The sequence below is a fragment of the Oncorhynchus tshawytscha genome, linkage group LG04 (assembly GCF_018296145.1).
Source record: "Oncorhynchus tshawytscha isolate Ot180627B linkage group LG04, Otsh_v2.0, whole genome shotgun sequence".
Lineage (NCBI taxonomy): Eukaryota > Metazoa > Chordata > Actinopteri > Salmoniformes > Salmonidae > Oncorhynchus > Oncorhynchus tshawytscha.
In genome coordinates this window covers 31,949,986-31,970,759 of record NC_056432.1, presented here as the reverse complement: position 1 = coordinate 31,970,759, position 20,774 = coordinate 31,949,986, and the positions used below count along the sequence as shown (strand labels likewise).

The window sequence follows — 20,774 nt, the reverse complement described above, 5'->3', positions numbered from 1 at the left end:
AAAACTGAAATATTGCATTTACATAAGTATTCAGACCCTTTACTCAGTACTTTGTTGAAGCACCTTTGGCAGCGATTACAGCCTCGAGTCTTCTTGGCTATGACGCTACAAGCTTGGCACACCTGTATTTGGGGAGTTTTTATCCCATTCTTCTCTGTAGATCCTCCTAAGGCTCTGTCAGGTTGGATTGGGAGCGTGCGTCGCTGCACAGCTATTTCTTAGCCTTTCCAGGCTGTCATGTGCCTTTTACTGAGGAGTGGCTTCGATCTTACCACTCTACCATAAAGGCCTTATTTGATGGAGTGCTGCAGAGATGATTGTCCTTCTAGAAGGTTGTCCCATCTCCACAGAGGAGCTCTGTCAGAGTGACTTTATATATGTGGGACCTTATATAGACAGGTGTGTGCCTTTCCAAATCATGTCCTGTTCAATCAAGTTGTAGAAACATCTCAAGGATGATCAATGGAAACAGGATGCACCTGAGTTAAATGTCGAGTCTCATAGCGAGGGGTCTGAATACTTATGTAAATGTAATATTTCAGTTGTATTTTTTTGCATTTAAAAAAAAAACTGTTTTCGCTTAGTCCTTATTGTGTGTAGATTAAGATTTATTTTTTAAATCAATTTTAGAGTAAGGCGTAACACGTAACAAAGTGTGGAAAAAGTCAAGGGGTCTGAATACTTTCCTAATGCACTGTATACTAAAATCTTGGAAATCAATCAATCCGCCATCATTAACCAAATGGAAAAATCTAATGATTTTTTATTGAAGTAGTATGGGCGGTGAAAAAACAAATGATTACAATTTAAGGCCAAGTGGCAAACAATAATGCAGGCACTAGGGATGTGGGTGTGAGCATGTGGGTCTGGGCAGATGTAGTTTTTGTTTGGGTCTGTAAGTTGTTCATATGTATAAGTTTGTATGTGGAGTAATAAATAAAAAAAGGGCGGAGGGATTTTTTTTTTTTTAAGGAACAAATAAAGACACGGACACAGGAATGTTCTTGCAACGTTCTGATGAAACGTGTCTAACGTCAATATGTTATATTCTGAGAACATTGCAATCGTGTTCTGTGTATGTTTGATGTGACGTTGATGGAATATTCTCCTAATTCTCAGAGAACTGGACACATGAATGTTCTTTCAGATTCCCATAAAACCCATCTACAACATTTATGTTGTATATTCTGAGAACATTGTAACCAATTTCTGCTTGAAATTAAGGGAATGTTCTGCTAAGTAACACCAAAACATGCAAAAAAAAGTTATCAGAAGGTTTTTCCCCTTACTAATGAATAACTGGACACTCAAACATTAGGAGAACATTACGTGTAATGTTACAAATATGTTCTCTCTCCTTAGAATTGTTAGCTGGGTGCCCAGTCACATGGTTTAGGCCTGTGTTCTCCCTGTACTAAAGCTGTCCTCACTGGGCTGGTGACAGCACCACCTTCGGCTAATCCTTTCACTATTCCTGAAAATATCGATCACATGAGTTTTCCAGGAGTTTTGAAGGAGTTTTCCGGCTAGAGGTTGGTTTTCTAGCTAGTAACCTGTTGGCTAGGTATTTAAATTGAACAAAAAAAATTGAACCTTTATTTATCTAGGCAAGTCAGTTAACAAAGTTAACAACAAATTCTTATTTATAATGACTGCCTAACCCGGTCAACGCTGGGCCAATTGTGCACTGCCCTATGGGACTCCCAATCACGGTCGGTTGTGATACAGCCTGGAATCAAACCAGGGTCTGTAGCACTGAGATGCAGTGCCTTAGTCCGCTGCGCCACTCTGCAGCCAACAGAGCTCTTCCTGTTGACAAGGAGATGGTGTTTTAAAAACAATCTGTGTCCTAGAGCTCCTGCCTTTGTCGATGCCAGCAAATCCTCTCAGATGAGTTGAATGACGAGTGAGTGTGTGCGTATGTATGTGTGCGTCTGCGTGTGTGTTGGAGAGAAGTGTGTTGGAGAAAAGAGGAGTCACACCATAACATAGGCCTAATACTCTTTCTAAAGTTCTTCCTTCCTAACCCCCAGTTCCACTCTGATCCATATATGGCACAAGTGTGGAGTGACTAACAATAACACTGTGTGGGACAGATGGGAATGGGAGTGTGTGACAGGCGGCAGTGGCCAGTCTTAAAGGAGGGAGATGGGTTGGTCCCTCCCCTGAGGTTAATGGGATTTGTGCAGAGCTGTGTGTGCCAGGCTCGCTGCCCTCCCCGTCCATGCTTGGTCCAGCTGAGTTCCGTGGCAGCGCTGGCTTAGAGTCAGTTGATTTGTTGGGTGGCATGCAACCTGCTAGCTAAGGAGATCAAGACATATATATTTATGTTTTGCAATTGAACAAGAAGCTTTGCTTGTCCCAGAGAAGGGAAGAAAGAAAGCCATTCTCTGAGGTCTTGGAGAGCAGGTTTCTGTTGGACAGTGGTATAAGATCCTGGATGAGGACCTTATTTTCCCCTGCTGAAGAGGAAACCTGTTGCTCTGCAGCTGAGAACTAGGACAGACACATTGTTTGGTGGTGGTCTTAGAATTGAATTGATTAAATAAGGATGGATTTCATGCCGGGGAAGAATTGATGCTGAGAAAATAGGTAGTTCAACATCTGAAATCCTCTTGAGTCGTAAACACTTATGGCTATACAGTGTCCCGTTTATTTGTGCGTACGTTTGAGTCTGTGAGTTGGAATGTGTGTGAGAAATGAGGTTTGATTGTGTGATAGTCTGAGTCTTTAAGAGTGAGTGAGAGAGGGCGAGCGAGAGAGATAGGAATTTGATTTTGTGATCGTGTGAGAGCGAGTGAGGGAGGCAGAAGGACACAAGCCTCTGCCTGCGGGTGGAGACAGTGCGCAGCAGCAAGTCTTCTTAGGCAGGAGCACTCTGACTTGGCTTGTCTTCACTGCTTTACTCAGTGCTACTACAGAGCAGCAGGCAGCCGCCTACCTACATCTCACAGAAGAGACCGGACTAAGTAAGTCAGTCACCCAGGGTTTGGGTCAGGCCGTCCGTGACGCGATCTCTCTCTTTACATGACTTTACTCCAACTCTGTTTCTTGGATCTAAAGACAAGGGCTGCTTAGCAGACGGGAGAGGCTAGAGATTTCTCTGGCCGGTCAACAGAATGCGTCTGGTGGTGGAGTCCCCTCAGGAGGTTATGCTAAAGATGCTGCCCTATTTTGTTGAGAACGCCGTGCTGACCCAGAGCGAGATATGCTGCATGTGAGTTTAGCAGAGTGCTTCTGTGTGGAGTGGGTGGGGATTTCTAAACCGTTCCCTCATAGATGTAGTGTGTGATCTGCAAGAATAGAAATGCTATAAGATGAACTGTGTGCCTGTGTGGTTCTAAGACAGGAGTGCATCCAGTGCTTCTTAGTTGTGTAGAATGTATGGATGTGTACGACTGGTAACTCAGTGTACAAATGCATTCGGAAGGCTACTGGGATGTTATTGTGTACTTACACAATCTGTCCTAAATAATCTGAACAATACCTGCTAACTTGCCCATCCATCTTAAATGTTACACTCCCCTGTGTATGTATTTGGACCTAATGATCACTACATCAAGCTTGTGACTCTACAAATGCGGATATTTTTACAGCTTGTTTTGGTTGTTTCAGATGATGTTTTTCCCAATAGGAAGTGAATGGTGAATAATGGGTTGTGTAATATGAGTCATGTTTATTCTTTCTGAACACTTCTACAGTAATGTGGATGCTACCATGATTGTGAATAACCATGAATGAATTGTGAATGATGATGAGTGTGAAGGTTAAAGCGGAACAAAGATCATAAACCCCCCTTGGTAATGTGAGAGGTTAGCATGTTTTGTTGTAGTCTCTAACTTCCTCAATCATCATTATTCAAGATGTTTTTCTTTAATAGTGCCATTACATTATCAGGATTAATTTAGAAGTGTTCAGAAACATCTTATCTACTCACTTAGAAAGAAAATTACTCCAGTCATCATTCACCATTCGGTTCTTATTGGGCAAAACATAACCCAAAACAAACTGCAAATGGATCCAATGAGTTTGTAGAGTCACAAACTTGATGTAGTCATTGCGTGCAAGGAATATGGGACCAAATACTAAACTTTTGACTACTTTAATACTATGAATACATTTGTCCAACCACTTATGACTTCAAGTGGGGGGACTAGATATATAAAGTGTTTTAATTTCTAAACGGTAAAACATATGTTTGAAAATACCATTAAAAAAAGGTGACATTCTGTACTGTCGCCTCATATGAAACATTTCATCTCAATTCCAAAAAATGCTGGAGTATAGATCCAAATGTAATGTTTTTGCTCCACTGTCCAAGTACACACAGTGGGGAATGTATATAGTCTAGCTACTGGCTTGAAACTTCCCTAGATGAACGGAAGAGCAATCATGGGATCAAGTTAATGCGCATAACATGCCTGATACTAAAAGTAGTCATACACTTGTGATTGTATGAATTCTGCTCATTCAGAGTGAAGAGCCTGTCTTCTTTTCTCTCCCAGAAGAATAGGTAGGCCTACTCTATAATCATAAGGGATCATTGAGGCTATTTGGCAAGCCTCTCTATCGTTGTCTTTGTGTGCCGTGATAGCAGATATATTTTTAGTCCTGGTGTTAGTGGAGAGGCTGATAGCAGGGTGGGTGCCGGAGGACTTGAGACACCAGAGTAGAGCAGAACAGAAGCTAGTTAATTTGACTGTCTGAGTATAGATGCTGGTGATTTACATGGCAGGAAAGGAGAGGACGGTTCACATTCAACACATCCTCCGGTTGGTTTCTCACTGTGGTTTACGCATGCAGCATATTTCAATGGATCATACAGCATTGAATGTACTATGTGTAGATTAAACTTTTATTTTGTTTTCTAGTAGGAGAGAAATACCGTATGTTTTCAATTCTATAATAGATTGATGTCCTGCCGAGATATCACAGGTAATGCTAAAGCAGCTCAAAGTGGTAAACTAGATGGAGGTGGAATTCATGGTTATTTGATGGGGATTATCTCTAGTGGCTTTCCCACAATGTAACTGCATATACAGAGTGACATGATGTTTGAAGGAGGTTCTCCATTTCTTCCTGTAGACTTGGCTAGCTGCAGTTCTACCTCATATTCATCATTCCCTGACAGGAGTCTCCACATCGCCCCATACATTTTAAAAACAGGGGAAAAAATAGGAGAGAAACAAAAGTCCAAAGTGAAACAAAGGATTTTGTGATTAGTGGCCGGCCACCCCCATGGGCCTGTCACTGTGGAACTCTGTCTCTGTGGTCGGGGTTGTAATTTTAGTGTGACGGCGGCACAAAGCAGAGCCTGTTGTTTTTGCGTTATTGTATGCTTGGGCCAGGCCTCTTCCTTCTCTGGCCTGGACACAGGAAGTCCAGTCAGGGACAGACAATGAAGGAGGGGGGTGGTGGGCTGACTCAGGGATGGTTCTTGACCCTCACAGGGCTTAAATATGTGACCCCTGAATGTTTAGGCTAACCCCCTTTTCAACCAGACCTTTGTCATCAGCACAACCTATGGCATTTATTGTCTCACCTGAAATACTGGTTTAGACATTTAATAGTAGTTAGGCTTTGGTGTTGTCTAGTTTTCCTGTTAGGTGTTTCTTTTGTTCCTGTCTCTCATCACACCTGTACTTTCCAATGACATGCTGGTTTGCTAGACTGCACAAACAGGGTACATTGGGTATGTGTTCCGCCCTTCTGTCAGGTGGATTTATGAGCCTGGAGAGAGACTCATTCTGAAAGCACAGTGAAAAGGATTAATTGGAGCTGGCATGGAGAACAGCTTCAGCCCCACTTTGTCTTTCACCATCACCATTCTATATTAATTGTCACCTGCAGATTTCTTAGGAAGTCAACGAGAGGTTTGACATATAGCCGAGACAGGTGAGACATATATAAATGCTGTGTGTAGCCCCTGAGGAATGCATTACAAAATACTGCAGCTAATTATTCAAGCTGTTTTGCATTTGTCTGGGCCAGCAGAGACCTGCCAGATCCCATCAGGATGCAGCAGCTTATGCAGGGGAAAAAGGCCAGATAAGCATTCAGGATCAAAGCTTGATTCATAGCTGCTGTAGGTTGAGGCTCCGGCTCCCTCTCAAACCTGTCTTACAGCTGGACTTTTCCTATTTGGTTTAGCGGCAGAAATAGTGGCAGCCAACACCCAAGATTTATCCTCATCTCAGTGCCTGTCTGTGCCTCCTGACCTGAAGCCAAATATTAAACACTCTCTGGTCCCAAATATGATTTACCTAATCTCTTTGTCTTCATTACCTCTAACATAGGGCTGTAAAAGGTGTAAGGGTTCTGTTACAGAACTGGAACAGTTTGCACAGTGCTGAACTGTGAGTGATCATGTGGCTCAGTCTGCCCAGATTGTTGCTTGTAATTTCATTAACCTTTGACTATTAGATGTTCTTATAGGCACTTTAGTATTGCCAGTGTAACAGTAAGGCTTCCGTCCCTCTCCTCGCTCCTCCCTGGGCTCGAACCAGCAACACAACGACAACAGCCACCATCGAAGCAGCGTTACCCATGCAGAGCAAGGGGAACAACTACTAGAAGGCTTATTAGAGCGAGTGACTTTTGAAACGCTATTAGCGCGTGCTAACTAGCTAGCCATTTCACTTCGGTTAAACCAGCCTCATCTCGGGAGTTGATAGGCTTGAAGTCATAAACAGCGCAATGCTTGACGCACAACGAAGAGCTGCTGGCAAAACGCACGAAAGTGCTGTTTGAATGAATGTTTACGCGCCTGCTTCTGCCTACCACCGCTCAGTTAGATACTTAGATACTTGTATGCTTGTATGCTCAGTCAGATTATATGCAACGCAGGACACGCTAGATAATATCTAGTAATAATCATCAACCATGTGTAGTTAACTAGTGATTATGATTGATTTGTTTTTTTTATTAGATACGTTTAATGCTAGCTAGCAATTTACCTTGGCTTACTGCATTCGCGTAACAGGCCTCCTTGTCGAGTGCAATGAGAGAGAGGCAGGTCGTTATTGCGTTGGACTAGTTGACTGTAATGTTGCAAGATTGGATCCCCCGAGCTGACAAGGTGAAAATCTGTCATTCTGCCCCTGAACGAGGCAGTTAACCCACCGTTCCTAGGCCGTCATTGAAAATAAGAATGTGTTCTTAACGGACTTGCCTAGTTAAATAAAGGTAGAAAAAAAAAAAAATCTGCAAATCGGCTCCCAAAAATACAGATTTCCAATTGTTAGGAAAACTCGAAATCGGCCCTAATTAATCAGCCATTCCGATTAATCGGTTGACCTCTAATCCAGAGATCCTAACTGCTCTCTTTATCTGTTGTGCTTTTGCAGCCTGAGCGAGAGCTTCTTCATGGTGAAGGGTGCCGCCCTCTTCCTGCAGCAGGGCAGCAGTCCTCAGGACCAGAAAGCACATCCCCACCACAAACATGCAGGTGAGTACCTACCACACAACCAAAGGACAGGACCCAATGGAAGTTTGGGCTGCCAGGCAAAGTGGGTAAATGGTCCCAAAACTCAGACTAATTAACTTCATTACCCTGTCCATCTTAGAGAGTGTTGTTATGGTTTTGTCTGGTTAGCCTATTTGTTGCTTTGTCTGATGAGTGTCTCTACATGCTGTCCTGGAAAGCACATCAGATGAGTGAGTGCTCCCAGAGTTGAGGTGAAGGGACAGTGTCCGGCTGATTATTAGCATGTTCCAGTGTGTAGCTTAGGCAGATTAGTGGTTAAGTAGGCCTACAGTATGTGTGGCTGCTGGTTGTGTTCATTAGTAGGCCTACAGTATGTGTGGCTGCTGGTTGTGTTCATTAGGAGGCCTAACAGTATGTGTGGCTGCTGGTTGTGTTCATTAGTAGGTCTACAGTATGTGTGGCTGCTGGTTGTGCTCATTAGTAGGCCTACTTTTGTTCCACATCAATCAAAACAGGACACTGAGGATTTGGCAGTAGTGCTGTCCCCGACAACAACAAAAGTAATCTGTTCTTTCGACCAATCAATTTTTAAACATATCGTTTTCCACACCCTATGTTTTGTAAAAAAATAGCTATATACAGTGGCAGTCAAAAGTTTGGACACACCTACTCATTCAAGGGTTTTTATTTATTTGTACTATTTTCTACATTGTAGAATAATATGAAATAACACATATGAAATAACACATATGGAATCATGTAGTAACCAAAAAAGTGTTAAATCAAAATACATTTTAGATTTTAGATTCTTCAAAAAATAGCTATACTTTGCTTTGATGACAACTTTGCACACTCTTGGCCTTCTCTCAACCAGCGTCATAAGGAATGGTTTTCCAACAGTCTTGAAGGAGTTCCTACATATGCTGAGCACTTGTTGGCTGCTTTTCCTTCACTCTGCGGTCCAACTCATCCCAAATCATCTCAATTGGGTTGAGGTTGGTGATTGTGGAGGCCAGGTCATCTGATGCAGCACTCCATCACTCTCCTTGGTCAAATAGCCCTGAAGCAGCCTTGATGTATGTTTTAGGTCATTGTCCTGTTGAAAAACAAATGATAGTCCCACTAAGCACAAACCAGATGGGATGGCGTATCACTGCAGAATGCTGTGGTAGCCATGGTGGTTAAGTGTACCTTGAGTTTTAAATAAATCACCAACAGTGGCACCAGCAAAGCACCATTACACCACCTCCTCCGTGCTTCACGGTGGGAACCACACATGCAGAGATCATCTGTTCACCTACTCTGCGTCTCACAAAGACACGGTGGTTGGAACCAAAAATCTCATCAGTCCAATGAACAGATTTCCACCTGTCTAATGTCCATTGCTCGTGTTTCATGGCCCAAGCAAAACTCTTCTTCTTGGTGTCCTTTAGTAGTGGTTTCTTTGCAGCAATTCGACCATGAAGGCCTGATTCACGTAGTCTCCTCTGAACAGTTGATGTTGAGATGTGTATGTTACTTGAACTCTGTGAAGCATTTATTTGGGCTGCAATCTGAGGTGCAGTTAACTCTAATGAACTTATCCTCTGCAGCAGAGGTAATTCTGGGTCTTCCTTTCCTGTTGTTGTCCTCATGAGAGCCAGTTTGATGATAGCGCTTGATGGTTTTTGCGACTGCACTTGGAGAAACTTTCAAAGTTCTTGACATTTTCCGCATTGACTGACCTTCATGTCTTAAAGTAATGATGGACTGTCGTTACTCTTTGCTTATTTGAGCTGTTTTTGCCATTATATGGGGGCTATCTTCTGTATACCACAACTACCGTGTTATAACACAACTGATTGGCTCAAACGCATTAAGAAGGAAAGACATTCCACAAATGAACTTTTAACAAGGCACACCTGTTAACTGAAATGCATCCAGGTGACTGACTACCTTATGAAGCTGGTTGAGAGAATGCCAAGAGTGTGCCAAGCTGTCACCAAGGCAAAGTGTGTCTACTTTGAAGAATCTCAAATAGAAAATATATTTTGATTTGTTTAACTTTTTTGTTTACAAAATGATTTCATTGTTTTGTCTTCACTATTATTCTACAATGTAGAAAATAGTAAAAATAAAGAGTTTCTTGAATGAGTAGGTGTGTCCAAACTTTTGACTGGTACTGTACATTTGTATTTATTATGGATCCCCATTAGCTGCTGCCAAAGCAGCAGCTACTCTTCCTGGGGTCCAGCAAAATTAAGGTAGTTTATACAATTTAAAAAAAAAGACAATACATTCACAGATTTCATAACACACTGTGTGCCCTCAGGCCCCTACTCCACCACTACCAAATCCATGTGTATGTATAGTGCGTATGTTATTGTGTTTGTGTGTATGCATGTGTTGCGTCACAGTCCCAGCTGTTCCAGCTGTGTTTTTTTTTAATAATAAAAAAAATCTAATTGTACTGCTTGCGTCAGTTACTTGATGTAGAATAGAGCTCCATGTAGTACTGTGTGCCTCCCATAGTCTGTTCTGGACTTGGACTGTGAAGAGACCTCTTGTGGGGTATGCATGGGTGTCTAAGCTGTGTGCCAGTAGTTTAGACAGACAGCTCGGTGCATTCAACATGTCAATACCTCTCATAAATAAAAGTAGTGATGAAGTCAGTCTCTCCTTCCCTTTCAGCCAGGAAAGATTGACATGCATATTGTAGCAGGCGACAGCAAGTTCAATAACAAAACAGGCACCAGTAGCACAATTAGAATGCAAATAGGAAGTTTATTAGGAGTTTTTGTACATGGGAATTCACCAGTCACCTCACAGTCCACAAGCTGTGAACATTGTCTGTTCCATTTTCCAGGGGTAGTCCTCACACTCGGGTTCTCAGCCAATCTGGTCTGGTACACAAGGGAGGTAGTCCGACAGTCCAGGTCACAACGGGTAATCACACAGATATCAATTCAATTCAATTCAATTCAAGGGCTTTATTGGCATGGGAAACATGTGTTAACATTGCCAAAGCAAGCGAGGTAGATAATATATCAAGTGAAATAAACAATAAAAAATTAACAGTAGACATCACACATACAGAAGTTTCAAAACAATAAAGACATTACAAATGTCATATTATATATATATATATACAGTGTTTTAACAATGTACAAATGGTAAAGGACACAAGATAAAATAAATAAGTATAGATATGGGTTGTATTTACAATGGTGCGTGTTCTTCACTGGTTGCCCTTTTCTCGTGGCAACAGGTCACAAATCTTGCTGCTTTGATGGCACACTGTGGAATTTCACCCAGTAGATATGGGAGTTTATCAAAATTGGATTTGTTTTCGAATTCTTTGTGGATCTGTGTAATCTGAGGGAAATATGTCTCTCTAATATGGTCATACATTGGGCAGGAGGTTAGGAAGTGCAGCTCAGTTTCCACCTCATTTTGTGGGCAGTGAGCACATAGCCTGTCTTTTCTTGAGAGCCAGAGAGGTATAGAGAGAGAGAGGTATAGAGAGAGAGAGGTATAGAGAGAGAGGTGTATAGAGAGAGAGGTATAGAGAGAGAGAGGTATACTTCTCTCTATACCTCTCTCTCTATACCTCTCTATACCTCTCTCTCTCTATACCTCTCTATACCTCTCTCTCTATACCTTTCTCTCTCTCTATTTCTCTCTCTCTATACCTCTCTCTCTATATATATATACCTCTCTCTATATATATACCTCTCTCTATATATACCTCTCTCTATATATATACCTCTCTCTCTATATATACCTCTCTCTCTATATATATACCTCTCTCTCTATATATATACCTCTCTCTCTATATATACCTCTCTCTCTATATATATACCTCTCTCTCTATATATACCTCTCTCTCTCTATATACCTCTCTCTCTATATATACCTCTCTCTCTATATATACCTCTCTCTATATATATACCTCTCTATATATATACCTCTCTCTATATATACCTCTCTCTATATATACCTCTCTCTCTATATACCTCTCTCTATATATACCTCTCTCTATATATATATACCTCTCTCTCTATATATATATACCTCTCTCTCTATATACCTCTCTCTCTCTATACCTCTCTCTCTATATATATATATACCTCTCTCTCTCTATATACCTCTCTCTCTCTCTATACCTCTCTCTCTATATATATACCCCTCTCTCTCTCTATACCTCTCTCTATATATATACCTCTCTCTCTATATATATACCTCTCTCTATATATATACACCTCTCTCTCTCTACCTCTCTCGCTATACCTCTCTCTCTCTCTCTCTATACCCCTCTCTCTATATATATACCTCTCTCTCTCTATACCTCTCTATATATATACCTCTCTCTATATATATACCTCTCTCTATATATATACCTCTCTCTCTACCTCTCTACCTCTCTACCTCTCTCTCTCTCTCGGTTCGCTCCTCTACCCCTTTGGACAGGTTGCTTCCTCTTTTATTCCCAAGCACTCCCTGGCTTAACGACCTACACCCTCGTTGGTGTAGGAAGTCCATATAAGGCGCGGGGGTGGAGTCGGCAACCTCAATTACCACTCCCCTCACCTCTCCCTGCTGTCTGCCACAATATTATTAATATTAGCTCTCTGTGTGCATCCAAGGGCCAGTCGTGCTGCCCTGTTCTGAGCCAATTACAATTTTCCTAAGTCCTTTTTTGATAGTGTTGTTAAGAAGGCAGAGCATTGCTTGATTATAGACAGACTTCTCCCCATCTTAGCTACTACTGCGTCAATATGTTTTGACCATGACAGTTTACAATCTAGGGTTACTCCAAGCAGTTTAGTCATCTCAACTTGCTCAATTTCCACATGATTTGGTTGATCTTTAGGGTTTGGTTCCAAATACAATGCCTTTAGTTGTAGAAATATTTAGGGCGAACTTATTCCTTGCCACCCACTCTGAAACTAACTGCAGCTCTTTGTTGAGTGTTGCAGTCATTTCAGTCGCTGTAGTAGCTGATGTGTATAGTGTTGAGTCATCCACATACATAGACACTCTGGCTTTACTCAGTCATTGGCATGTCGTTAGTAAACATTGAGTTCGTCTGATGCTTTAAGCTTACGGTTTGATATGTTAAGACGCCAAGAGGGCGCCACCTGACCCATCTATCCTCTTCCCGCTCCTGCTGGCTTTAGCAGATTTTGCCATTACTCTCCTGAAGTTGCTGGTAATAGGAACAAGGAATCTGCAACCTTTCTCATGTTGAATGCCAATTTATCTTACCATTTCTACCGATCTGCGTGCCAGTTATGGTTTTCGTATGCATATTTTCATGAAACAGTTTCATTTAATTTATAATAATGTCATATCTCAAAATCATTGTCATGTGGTTGATCAAAATTCTATCTTAAGGAAACTCATACAAACCTAAAAAGTAACTCACTTTCAAGTGGTTATCAAAAGGGAGAGAGCTGGAAAGATTTTTCAAATACATTGCAGAACTATTGTCATTCTTAATTGATGTAAAAACAGACTTTGCAATGGATTAGTTCACTGAGATGGGCGCAAATATATATACTGTATGTACAGTGCCTTCAGAAAGTATTCAGATCCCTTGACTTTTTCCACATATTGTTACGTTACAGCCTTAGTCTAAAATGGATGAAATAAATACAAAATCCTCAGCAATGTACACACAGTACCCCTTAATGACAGTGAAAACAGGTTTTTAGAACAAAGAAAACAGTTACCTTTATTTACATACTGTAAGTATTCAGACCCTTTGCTATGAGACTTGAAATTGAGCTCAGGTGCATCCTGTTTCCATTGATCATCCTTGAGATGTTTGTACAACATGATTGGACTCGACCTGTGGTAAATTCAATTGATTTGGACAGGCACACACCTGTCGATATAAGGTCCCACAGTTGACAGTGCATGTCAGAGCAAAAACCAAGCCAGTATTGTGTCGAGGCACAGATCTGGGGAAGGGTACCAAAAAATGTCTGCAGCACTGAAGGTCCCCAAGAACACAGTGTCCTCCATCATTCTTAAATGGAAGAAGTTTAGAACCACCGAGACTCTTCCTAGTGCTGGCCGCCCGGCCAAACTGAGCAATCAGGGGAGAAGAGTCTTGGTGACCAAGAACCCAATGCTCACACTGACAGAGCTCCTCTGTGGAGATGGGAGAACCTTCAGGCCAATCAGGCCTTTATGGTAGAGTGACCAGACGGAAGCCAATCCTCACTAAACGGCACAAGACAGCCCGCTTGGAGTTTGCTAAAAGGCACCTAAAGACTCTCAGACCATGAGAAACAAGATTCTCTGGTCTGATGAAATCCAGATTAAACTCTTTGGCCTGAATGTCAAGCGTCACGTCTGTAGGAAACCTGGCATGGTGGTGCCAGGTGGTGGCATGGTAGTGGCAGCATCATGCTGTGGGAATGTTTTTTAGCGGCAGGGACTGGGAGACTAGTCAGGATTGAGACAAAGATGAACAGCGCAAAGTACAGAGAGATCCTTGATGAAAATCTGTTCCAGAGCACTCAGTACCTCAGACTGGGGCGAAGGTTCACCTTCCAACAGGACCACGACCCTAAGCACACAGCCAAGACAACACTGTGGTGGCTTCGGGACAAGTCTCTGAATGTCCTTGAGTGGCCCAGCCAGAGCCCAGACTTGAACCTGATCGAACATCTCTGGAGAGACCTGAAAATAGCTGTGCAGCGACGCTCCCCATCCAAACTGACAGAGCTTGAGAGGATATGCAGGGAAGAATGGGAGAAACTCCCCAAATACAGGTGTGCCAAGCTTGTAGCGTCATACCCAAGAAGACTCAATCCTGTAAGCGGTGCCAAAGGTGCTTCAACGAAGTACTGAGTAAAGGGTCTGAATAGTTATGTAAATGTGATATTTCAGTTTTTTATTTCCAAAAACATGTTTTTATATTTGTCATTGTGGGTTATTGTGTGTAGATTGAGTAAAATAATATTTTAATACATTTTAGAATAAGGCTGTAACCCAACAATTTTGAAAAAGTCAAGGGGTCAGAATACTTTTTGAAGGCACTGTATATTTGTTACTGCTCCATTCTAACGATCTTGGTCAACCAACAGCCCAATGACCAAACAATCAACCAGTTGACAGTTGGGGTCAGCCCTATTTGGCAGTCATCTATTTTGTAACCTAGTCATCTATCTGCGAGTCTATTCAAAGCTTCAATGTCTTGCAAAGCCATATGGTAAACCATAGGACCTAGTATAAAAGGATATGAGTTTTTTTTAAATGTTTACATTTTTTTTATTCCCCCACCTTTATTTAACCAGGTAGACTAGTTGAGAACAAGTTCTCATTTGCAACTGCGACCTGGCCAAGATAAAGCATAGCAATTCGACACATACAACAACACAGAGTTACACATGGAATAAACAAAACATACAGTCAATAATACAGTAGAACAAAAGAAAACAAAAAGTCTATATACAGTGAGTGCAAATGAGGTAAGATAAGGAAGTTAAGGCAATAAATAGGCCATGGTGGCAAAGTAATTACAATATAGCAATTAAACACTGGAATGGTAGATGTGCAGAAGGTTCCAGTGTTTAGCCACCCGTATAATGTAAAGTACGATATTTCAAGTATGATTCTAAGGCAAAGGTTTTAATTGGTTAAAAACAAGATCCTGCAGCTGCTTGGGAGAGCTTAACATGCACTCTCAATATCACAGAGAACCAGGTTTTTTTTCTCCCAATGCTGTTCTAGTTTTATTTATTTGATTTGATTTGATTTGATTTTACTCTGTGAGCTAATATTTTGTTCATTTGATTTCAGTTGGTTTCTCATTTTTGGTTTCCTTGTTGAAGTGAATTCAAATGGAATTTGTAATGGTTTGCGTCACCAAGTGAATTGACTGAACTTGAGCACAATCAGAATTGGCTGCTAGCCCGCATTGAGTGATTGAGTTGGTAGGCAGTTATTGGAGGATGCAGTCATGTGTTTCTTATAGAGAAAGTGCTGCATTTGGAAAGTGAACAGTCCATTTTTTTTTAGGTTGTTTTCTGTAGGACAGAATGTTTTCAAACAGGATTGGATAATCTCCTTAGCCTGGCCTTTGGGTAATGTTCATCCTGTAGCCTACTGCCAGTGAACATTGCGCCTTGTAGTTAGAATACTTAGCGGTGCCCTCAGGTTGTGAGGTGACTGATTTCCGATCCATGAGCTGAGGCCACACTGTGCGGTTCCTTCTGCCTTAGTAACCAACCATTGCTGGCCCAAATCTTGGCTGGCCACTATCTTTTTGTCAGAGCAGTAGCAGTGGCAGGAGATGTCATGAAAACACCACCCAGTGAAGAACTTGCAGAACTTCCAAAACAAAAAGAAAGATACCTGCGTGTCAACTGATGTCGGACTCAACCAAACCAAATGCAGAGATTAGCATTTGTCTCGGTTGTGAGTCTGAGCTGAGCTGAGAACTCCTGTAGCCCCTGGCTGTTAAGGCCCAGAACAGTTGCAGAGTAAAGTACTAACTTATTAATACATGTAAATGAATATATGTCTGAACGTGTCTTTATGAGGCGTCTACCTATGGATGCGCCATGAAGCAGGGGAACATGCCCAGAGCCAGCGTGGCGCCGACAGCTGTAATTAAAGCCGCCCAGGAGGAGAGGACATAGTTTGTTTGCCAGTCATCAGAATACCTTGACTGACACATGTTTGGCTGCCACTCTTTACTGATCACTGTAGTGGTTAGGGTTGTCATTTAACGCCGCCATATCGAGTAGCCCTCCCTTTGCTGTCTCTCTTAATGTCTCCCTCTCTACATAACTTAAAAGCATGCCTAATTTCCGGCGCCGACAGAGATGGCCGCCTCGCTTCGCGTTCCTAGGAAACTATGCAGTTTTTTGTTTTTTTACTTGTTATTTCTTACATTAGTACCCCAGGTATCTTTATGTACATATTCTTTATCCCCTTACACTGTGTATAAGACAGTAGTTTTTTGGGGGGGAATTGTTAGTTAGATTACTTGTTGGATTATTACTGCATTGTCGGAACTAGAAGCACAAGCATTTCGCTACACTCGCATTAACATCTGCTAACCATGTGTATGTGACAAATAAAATTTGATTTGATTTAATGTGTATTGGGGTGCACAATCGTGGATTGATTTGAAAACCACTAGAAGAGTCTTAAAATGTATTCTAAAACTCACAGGCAGCCAGTGCAGAGACTTTAAAACCGGTGTAATGTGTGCTCTCCATCTGGTCTTGGTCAGTACACTTGCTGCTGCATTCTGTATGTTTTGCAGTTGACCAATGGCTTTCTTGGGTACACCAGACAGAAGAGCATTGCAGTATTACGCCGCTGTCTGTTCTGAAGCTGCAACGTAATTTTGGACATTGACTGAAAAGTTCTGTTACCGAAATCCCTCATTTGTTTTATGAAAAACATTCCCTATTCCGTCAACCCTGTAAGCGTTGTATGCATGTGACCAATAGGGCCTGACCTATAGTCTATCATAATCACACCAGTAAATTGGTTATAACAAAATCCTAACACAGTAATGGCGACAGAAAAATGGATCCCGAGGATGTGAAAAAGAAAAACGGGCAAACGTTTGTTGGTTTCTCAGGAGGGAAAGTGGAAGTCAGATCTGTGGAAGACATTTGACTTAGTTGTGGAAACTACTGGATATCAATAAAAAGGAGGGCATATGAGAAAGTATTTTCTGAGTATTATGTGCCAAACAATTGCTGTTAGATTACAATATTATTTTTTTAAATGACCATTTAGAACAGTGTAAACAACACTAAATAAGTGTACCAGAGAGAATGTCTAACGGGAAAAAATATATATATAAAGCCTTTATTACAGCAGACTGAAAACAGTTGCATTCGTAATTGCGGTTTATTTATTGTTTAGACTAATTATTCAAAGCTCCCTTCATTTCATTTTAAAACTAAAATGCTTGACTGCATTTCACAGCATGAATGTCTCGTGTGATGGCATGAATGAATGAATGATTGATAAGGTAGAATTTATATTGAATTATAGGCCTAATGATAACTACGTTACTTATAATTATAAAGATGATCATAATAATAATTGTAATTATAACAATAAGAAGGAGATCAAGAAAAAGGAGGGAATAGGAGTGAGAGCTACTTGCATATTATGTGTGACAAACAGGTGCTGTTAGATTACAATATTATTTTTCTGCCTGTTTGGAACAGTGTAAACAACACCAAATAAATGATAAGTAATACCAATCTGTTCTAACATTTTTTAAAAGCCTTTATTACAGCATAGCAAAGATTTAAAAACAGCCGAATCTGTGAAATTGCTTTATCCAACATTTTGCTGTTGCATGAGGCTTGGTGCTCAAGGAAACAGTAGGCTATTAAACAACCACTCAAACAAGCAACAGAATTAAGATCTCTCTTATTTATGTGGATGATTTCTAAAGCCAGGCACATTTAACAGTTAGGCTTTTTATTATAGACCTTATTAAATCTCCTTAATTTTCTAAGACAATTAGGCTAAGGCAAGGGCTGTTTCCTCATCTCTGCTGCCTCCGCCGCTTTGTTCTCAATCCCAATTTGCCGGTTAACTTTGCTATTATGCACAAAACAACATAGGGAAAGGCACCAATTCAAGGAAGATTATGGTTCAGAACCGCGGACAGCGACCGTATCCAACCCGGGAGAAAGCGCATTTGTTATAAAATAATATTTGATTTATTAGTGTTGCACCATTATTTTTTGCATAATATAACCTTATACAATTTCAGTATCACATGTCTTAGAGTGATGGACTGTGCCATCCCTGTGGTCTCCGCAATGGATTAGTCCACTGATATAGGCGCAAATCAGGTGTCTTGTGCACCTTGACAAAAATAAAAATATTTGCGACTGCTCGACCAAAAACATCTTGGTCGACCAAGCAATCGACCTGTCGACTAAATGGGTTCACCATTGTCAATGTTCTAGGTGAATGGAATAAGGCGGAGTCAGACGCAGGACACAGGTATGAGTAAAGCCACGATATTTACTCAAATTCAACAATAATCCAACAAGGATAAACATAAACAATCCAGATCACGTACACGGAACCACTTGACAAAAACAATCACGCACAAAACAACAGGGGAAGCCAGAGGGTTAAATAAGGAACACTGATTATGGAATGGAAACCAGGTGAGTATAATGAAGACAAAACAAAACGAAAATGAAACATGGATCGGTAGTGACTAGAAAGCCGGTGACGTCGACCGCCGAACGCCGCCCGAACAAGGAGAGGGACCAACTTCGGCGGAAGTCGTGACAGCCATAGTTGGCTCTAAGATAATTTAAAACTTTAACTAAGGCTGTCTCTGTGCTGTGGTGGGCACGGAAACCAGATTGGACGTTTTAAATAATTGGTACTTAAAAAATCATTGGTTTCAAAACCAATTTCTCCAGAATTTTGCTGAAGAATGGAAGGTTGGAGATGAAAGAGCTGAAAATTGCTAAGAGCTGAAGAATCTAGATTACTTTTCTTCAGAAGAGGTTTCACCATAGCAGTTTTAATGCATTGGGGAAAGTGCATGAACAGGGAGTGATTAACAATAGCTTGCACTTATTCAGATATGCAATTAAAAACAGTTTCAAAGACGTGGTAGGGATTAATTTTCCCTACATTTTTTAGGCACTGAGCAAATTTCAGGTCTGCTCAACACAAACTTGAGATTTGTCAAAATTCTGTGAACACTGAGGAGGCTGTACTCGCTTTAAGTTACAGTTTTAACAGTGGCCATGTCGGCAACTGTGGCTATTTGATCATAATGTAGGCCTACCAGGGTGGCTTACAATAAAAAACAATGGAGATAATGCATCCCATAACATTTTAACATGGAAATAGCTGTTCTATCGTTCAGCCTACAGTAGCAGCCAATGTTTAGTGTTCAATGTCGGCCTACATTCCATGAGACTTTTGGAAGAAAGAAAAAAAAACATGCAGGGGCTTGACATTGACCTGTGTATCCACTTGTCCTTCAGACAAGGAATTGACTGAACATGTTGTTGTGTTGTTTGATGCAAGAAACCACTTTACAAAATCAAATGTGTTATTATTACCATACCATTATTACAGAGAATCAGAAAAATGTTACTACCCTCTGCCTATTGCCTACTCAAATACAAAACGGACCATTTAAGACAAAAAAATGCTCTTTACCTGACTCTCTTCAAAGATGTCAATACATTTTGTGCTCTCTCACCTATGGCTGACTACAAATGATCTATAACTGAGCTAGTGACTCACAAACTAGCAACGGACAAAATGTGCACACATGGCTACATGCAGCTCTCGCTTTGATCTCAAAACAAGTGCATCTACTCACGACTGCTCATGCTGTTAACACAGTCCAGTTCAAAGTAAATGGTACAGATCAATGGTCTATTTACTTCTAGACCTACTACAGCTCTGATTGTTTATGCCACACCGGTCTGTGTACAGTAGGGGCTAAGTAGTGCTTGTCAATGCAATAGAATCATACTCCGATGCGTTCTGCTTACAACAAAATCTCTTGCATAGTTAGATTTGTTTCGGTATGCTGCATTGAGAGTGGCTAATATTGTGTGGATTCGATATCAATTATCACAGTAAAGGGAAACGTAGATCATGTTAACAGGGAAAACACTAGAACAGTGGTCACCAACCTTTTCTGAGTCAAGATTACTTTGAGTCAAAATGCAAGCCGAGATCTACCACTCGTAAGCCTATGCAACATTAACCAATTAAAAATAGTACTTTAGCAATGAGGTTTGTGCAGTAAGCCATAGGCCCAATACATTATCACCGCATATTGGCTTAGCTTGAATTGCCCTGCCAATGCATTGTTGTTTGGGCAATTAAAAAAATATATATTTCAAAATTGAAGGTAGGCTATCTGATCATACCGGTAATAGATCCGTTGTTGTATTACTTGTGAAGCACAGCTGAGTGAGCGTACATTTAAATAAATAGCTTTTTATTGGGCTGATGGTCGCCTCTCAAAATCCCTCCGCTCTACATTTCCTCCAATGACACTGGCCAAAAAGGTACACCGTCTTCCAGCTGATGGCAAAACTCGAGTCTCACCACATTATTTCTGCCTCAATGCCAAATTCATGTTGTTACTCCTATGAACAGAGAAAGGTAAATATTCCTTTATATTAAAAAAGACCCAAGCTGCTAATAATAACAACAATGTAAAGCTATAGTTACACTTCCCTACTCATTCATTACTGCTGCAGTGCTTATTGAGGCACTGAGTGGAAATGGAAGAACGCGCATTTAATGACTTATAAAAGTGTTGAATACAAAGTGTTGACAGTGCTGAGTGAGAACTTAAACATGAACTCACTCA

At 41.0% G+C, this 20,774-nt stretch overlaps 1 protein-coding gene across 2 annotated transcripts in view; it reads left to right on the top strand.

The window, feature by feature from the left end:
* The window catches only part of LOC112248540 (protein phosphatase Slingshot homolog 1), a 71,524-nt gene that overhangs the window by 37,218 nt on the left and 13,532 nt on the right, over nt 1-20,774 (top strand). For both annotated transcript variants that reach the window (XM_024417666.2, XM_024417665.2), the window contains exon 3: nt 7,347-7,447. In XM_024417666.2, coding sequence (XP_024273434.1) covers nt 7,347-7,447 — 101 coding nt within the window. The remainder of the gene's footprint in view (nt 1-7,346; nt 7,448-20,774) is intronic.